The sequence below is a fragment of the Podarcis melisellensis genome (assembly GCF_964234715.1).
Source record: "Podarcis melisellensis genome assembly, chromosome: 10".
Classification (NCBI taxonomy): domain Eukaryota; kingdom Metazoa; phylum Chordata; class Lepidosauria; order Squamata; family Lacertidae; genus Podarcis; species Podarcis melisellensis.
In genome coordinates this window covers 48,949,310-48,955,309 of record NC_138542.1, presented here as the reverse complement: position 1 = coordinate 48,955,309, position 6,000 = coordinate 48,949,310, and the positions used below count along the sequence as shown (strand labels likewise).

General features: G+C 45.0%; 1 protein-coding gene across 2 annotated transcripts in view; it reads right to left on the bottom strand.

The window, feature by feature from the left end:
- Positions 1–4,700: 4,700 nt before the first annotated feature.
- The window catches only part of CACNG2 (calcium voltage-gated channel auxiliary subunit gamma 2), a 145,574-nt gene continuing 144,274 nt past the window's right edge, over positions 4,701–6,000 (bottom strand). For both annotated transcript variants that reach the window (XM_081928410.1, XM_081928409.1), the window contains one exon: positions 4,701–5,400. In XM_081928410.1, the coding sequence (XP_081784536.1) occupies positions 4,865–5,400 (536 nt within the window). In that variant the 3' untranslated portion in view covers positions 4,701–4,864. The remainder of the gene's footprint in view (positions 5,401–6,000) is intronic.

The window sequence follows — 6,000 nt, the reverse complement described above, 5'->3', positions numbered from 1 at the left end:
GAGCATCTCTTTCGGGTATATGTCTGTCAGTATAATCTAGCCAAATGGGATATCTGAAGGATTGCATCTAATTAGGATTAAACTCTCCATTAGAGATCTTCCTCCAGGTGCCCCATCTTTCTTAGGTTATGTGTGTGGCTTCTAGACAGAGGGCATTCCCAATGGTGGCACCTAAATTATGGAATAACATCTCTAAGCAGGTGTTCCTGGTACTACAATATGCTCTTTCAGAGTTTGAATGGCATCTGAGTTGAACACTGTACATATATTTGTTCCTCTGGTTTGTGAGTTGTCGTGGTTTTTAACTGGCTCTGTGTTTTGGTTATTGATTTTACGTTGTGTGCTACTACTGCTTTTATCATCATCACTATTAAAAATACTAGTATTGAGGTGATTTATTATGTCCTCTTAACCTGAGCTATCTTGAAACATTTGTAAATAAGGTGGGATAGAAGCTGTTATATAACAGAAGCAATTCAATTTTAAATTTGGGAGGCTTGGTTCATTTTGTATGCCCTTCTCAACTTCTTTCTCAGCCTCAGTAAACCACAGTTCTAGTGAGGGCAAGCAGAATAAAAAGGTTATAAAATAATTATATATAATAACAGTAGAAATTTTCCTGAGGCATTAATGGAACAGGGACATAAAGGGGCAATACTGACCACCTCAGGTTCAGGGCCCATGCAGAACAGATGCTTTAACAACAATATTCCTCTAAACAATCAAACACTATATTGTGAAAACTGGATATTTTAGTGGAAATCTAAAAATATCCATAATACTCCTGTCTGCCAGAGAAGACCAAGGAAGTCCAGTGAATTACGTTTACTTCAGACAGAAAAGAGTAATGCCCCATTCTCCCTACACTCTTCATTTTTCTTGCTTCTACATCTTCCATCCTCGGTTCTTTAGATTAAGAGCAAAACTGGACTGCTGTTTTTCAGGTCTTCAGCCAAGACAAAATGGCTTCCATTCACTTCTGTTTGCACTGTCTTTCCTCAGGGATTTCTCCATGAAGAAAAAAGAAAATCCATTGCTCCAAGCCACCAAACATACCCACATAAACAAGGACCAAGTGATATATATAAAAAATCTTTATTTCATGTACCAGGATTTTTTTTTTGTAATTTTCTTCTTTTTAAAATTTTTCTGTTTAACAGTCTGAAAAAAAACACAAAATAAAGAAAATGGAGGTTTGTTTCTTGAACTGGTTTGAGCTGAACATAAGCAGTATCCTTGGAAAAAAAATTCCTCACCAGTCCTAGTCCTCCCTCTCCTTTCCTCCCTCTTTCTTACTTTTTTCTCTCTCACACACACTCACGCACACTCGCACACTCATTCACACACGCACAATTTCTCATTCATCTTTTATTCAATCAGAAATGCTAGAGAACTCTACAGGAATCAAGTTCTCGAAAGCAGCTTTGGGATTTCAACCAAAATACCACCCTCTGCATATGCTGGAGAACACAAAACCAGTTTTTTAAAAAACACATTTCCAGGGCTTTGGATATTGGCTCATTTTACCCCCTTCTGCCCTTTTCATTGTTACAGGTTTGCAGGCTGAGGCTTGGGATTAAGCAGGAGTTCTAGACATTCACTATAAAATGGGGCGTTCCATACGGATAAATAATGTCGGTCAAGCTGTATCTAGGCCCTTCAGCCATGAGGGACTGTTCTGCTGAGGCTTGGGGAGAATGCATTCTGTCACTGGCTCAGCGCCCCACCTGCTGCTTCCCTACGCAACCCTGTCCTGGAAAAGGACTCACCTCTCCTCTCAAAGAGAAGAAAAATAGGGGAAGGCAGCACTAGTTGGGTGGGTAGTGCAGGCTGCATTTTGGGACCCCGTTTCAGTTCCAGCAGGAGCTCAGCAGCTGGGGGAGTGAAGACTCTCTGAATTGGAGCAGCACTTATTTGAACAGGAAGAGTCAGGCGAGAGCCTAAAGGTGCCAAGAGGACCCCACTCAGCAAAACCCTCAGCCCCAAATCCTGTTCCTTGAAGGTAATGCGAAGGGCTCTGGCCTCTTAGGACCATGGAGAGCTCACCCCATCTCTCTTTTTTTGGCCCAAGCCAGATCTGTACCTCAAAGCTAATTCAACGCCATAGCTGTAAGCAATGTCTGCCTTGCTACCTTTGTTGGGATCCTGCTCTCCCCATCTGCCATTAACAGTGTTAAAAAGGGAACTGAAGTAAAAGCGGTAGCACACCGTTTCCCTTCAGTGGAAAAATGAATGGCCCTCATGTACACAATGGTGATTTGGGTGTCTGTGATGGGGTGTGTGGGTGTGGGTGTAGGTTAGGGAGGGAGTGTGCTATGTATATGCTTGCTTTTCACAGATGTAAACTAGGGGCAGATGCAGTGGAATCAAGAATGTAAGCTTTAAGCGGCCAAGCAGCGAGGAAGTAGAATAGGGCATGTCACCAGGAAGACCCAACCTCTCAACTGCCTTACAGGATTTATGCCTTCACTCCAGAATGAATGTGGATGGGAACCACTGGGGTGAGCAAGGGGGAAAGATGGATTGTGGGTATTCTAGGACTGTCAGCAAAGTCGAGATGGGAGGCTTATCTCTGGAACTCTAAAATGTATCCCTTCCTCTGACGTGTGCTAAGAAGCATATACAAGAGAGACATATAAGAAGTGCCACAGTGTTGGGGGGGGGGGAACAGGACATGCCAACCGCCTCCTTATGACTTGGCTGTTAAAGGCACAGGAGCCCCTTCCAGGTAAGGGTCTAGTGAGGCCTTCCAGGTAAGGGTCTAGTGAGGCCTAGCTGTGGGTCTGTGGTAGAGTTTTGCAGTGACTCTTTATGGCCATAACCAACAGCAGGTGCTGTTGGGGGGACGGGACCTATAGACCTTTGAGGGAAATGCTGGGCCCAAGAAAGACAAGGCTCATGCTCCCCCCAACCCTTTATGCAGCCCCCTTGCTCTTCTGTATCATCGCTTCCCCCAAAGACTCCTACCCCATAATCCTTCTGGCAGACTTCCTGTGGCAGAGATCTCAAGACGACCTTTTCTCTCTGCCATGGGCGTCTTTGGTGAGAGGAAGGGGTTAGACTGGGGAGAAAGAGGGTAAAATGAGGCTGAGCCTCAGGGATCCTGCCTCTCTCCCTTTCAATTGAGACTTGCAAAGCTGCCAGCTCCCACATGGCACAACTTGGCCCGTCTGACTTTATGTAACATAGCGGCAGCAGAATCTGAGCAGTTGCGGTTTTCTCTCCCATCACTGCTGCTGCAATGGCAGGTGGGGAAAACGGCACCTTCTCTTAAAGGTCCGGAGGCCAAGCTGTCCCATATTTGATTACGGCAACCCTACAGGCGGGTGTCTCTGCGTAAGGCAGGCTAAGCCTACAGCTTTTGACTGGCTGGGCCCTACAGCCAGCTGGCACTGACAACAGAATGAAGTCAGGGAATAACTTTTCTGCAGTTATGTACTTGGCATGGGGACTGTGTCTTGATTCGGTGTGTCAGGTGTTCATGAGAGGGGCATTGAATGAATCTGGTGAGAGCTATCCACGCACCAGGAAAGCTAGCAGTGTAAATGAAACCGACAACGGGAGACAAGCAGCAGCCTTTTTGCCTGTTGACTTCTTTTTAAGCCTGGGAGTGAGTTCAGGGGATAGCATGTTTTGCCTGCCTGTCAGGGAAGATGAGCAGAAGTCTCCACACTAACATCTAGTCCTTGTTCTGTGTTCGAGGTTGCAGCCCCAGCAATAGCAGCAGCCTTTTCTCTGTGGGGAGAGATGTCCCCCCCCCCGCTTTTCCTGGCCCAACATTCTCATGGCCCGTGAGGGAATTCGCCCCACACCAACCAAGTGGCCAAGTTCTGGGTGTCTTTTAAAAAGTTTTTGTTGTTTTCAAATGGATTCAGTTTCCATTTTCACTTTAGAAGCCTCTCAACCCCTAAGATTTTAGTTTTCACAGTTTTCAAGCTGGAAAAGAAAAATGAAAAGAAAAATACTATCTGGCTTTCTTGCAAGTAAATCCACTTATTATATTTACATTTATTTATAGTTGGTTCTGTTTTATTAAAAAATTGCCACTTTTTTATGAAGCTTTTTTGTTTTTGCAATGTCACTGTTAACCCCCAGGATAGTCACAGGCTGATGAGGCTGAGCTGATCAGCCTTAGCTTCCTGAGACCTGGAGATCAGTGAATCAGCATTAAACCCTCAAATCCCCAAGGACAGGAAGGTCACTGTTAAGCCCTGTGGACCCACAGGAACATGTCGAATCACTCGTCACTCCGGGGGGTTTGGTAAGCTTAGGCAGGCTCCAGTGCATGTGCAACAAAGGCATCCACAAGGACACTGAAAGCACTGCGTTTTGTTACCACCTGTCCCTGGAGATCCTTATGAACCTGCAAGTCCACAGTGGGTTAAAAGTGAAAAGAAAACAAACTGAAAAAGTAAAGAGTAAAACCCCCCAGAAATCCAAAGAGCTGCCTCCTCTTCCCACTTGGTTTTTTTAATTATTTTTTTGTTGTTATTTCTCGGTTCCTTTTTTTAAATCTGTTTTTATTAAATGTTAAAATAATGGTACATGGGAAATCATGCATTTTCTTTTAAATTTATTTTCTATTTTTTATATTTTTAAATTTCTTTCTCTTGATTTTTTTTGAAGTTTTTTTTTCTTTTTCCCTTTTTTTAAACGTTTTGTCATTTCTTTTCAGGTGTTTCACTTAAGTTTGTTTTCTGGTTTTTTTCTGGATTTTTTTTTTATTTTTTTGCTTTTGGAAGGTTTCCCCATGGTTGCTTTCTCCTCTCCCCCTGCCCACCCTTACTGCTCCCTCCCATCCTGAACCCAAGTCCCACTCCCACCTTCCCAGCCCCCCCCCATGTTTCAGCCCCTCTCGACGGCTTCATACGGGGGTGGTCCGGCGGTTGGCTGTGTTAGTGTGGATAGAGTCCTTGTTTTCTTTCTGGATACAATTGTGAACCTGGAGGAAGCTGTTATCCCTGTCTGAATTGTAGGTGGCGGTGGGGGTAGTGGCAGCCTTCAGGGGGTCCCTGGTCAGGGTATACATCGAGATCTCCGTTGATGGGAGGGTGTTGAACCCTTTGATCCCGACGGGAGAGGCATCCCTGGAGTGTGAAGGCTCGGTGGAACGGGAACTGGAGCGACTGCGTCTCTGATAGCGGTAGCGGTAACTGGGTATGCGGGTGATGGCAGAGGACTGGAGGTAGTCTGTGGCATGAGCGCTGGCACGCAGCTGTTTGTGCCGGTCAATAAACATGTGTACGGCCAGCACTCCTACCATCTCGGCTATAATGAATGACAGGGCCCCGAAGTAGAAGGACCAACCATAAGAGTAACTATTCTTCTTTGAGTCGCTTTTCGAGGGGTCTCCAGCATTGGCTGATATGTACACAATGATGCCAATTATATTACTCAGACCTGTGGACAAAGGGCAAGAGAGAAGAAACCATTAGCATGTCCTCTATGTACATCAAGGATAAGCTGAAGAGCCCTGGTAGATACGGACTTGGGAGACCAGAGTTCAGATCTCCACTCAGCCACGAAGCTTACTGGGTGACTACGGGCCACTTCTTGTCTCTCAACTCACAGAGCAGTTGTGATGGGATGGGGGACAACCATGTACGCCCACTTTTGTGCCTTGAAATAAAGTTGGTCTAAAAATGTAATAATAAAAAATAATAACAACATATAAAATCTGTACCCCACCCCAAGGCCAATTCATGTGACCTTTTTTTTAAAAAAAGATGGCAATTGTGCAGAAGTGCAGCCTCCACAATATAGGGGTTGGGGGCATTTCTCTGATATTTAGAATGCTCCCGAACACATCAAGGTTCCTGGCTCAATCTTCTTTTGGATTGCTTTTTAGAGTGTGGTGAGTCTGAAATTAACAGGAAGCAGGGGCCAGACTTTTGACCCTTGTCCTGATATTGTGCATGTCATTGGCCCTCCGTGTTAAGCACCTCTTAGTGGGGTACATGCCTAAACAGGAATATACAGACAGGTATAGGCAGACTCTGC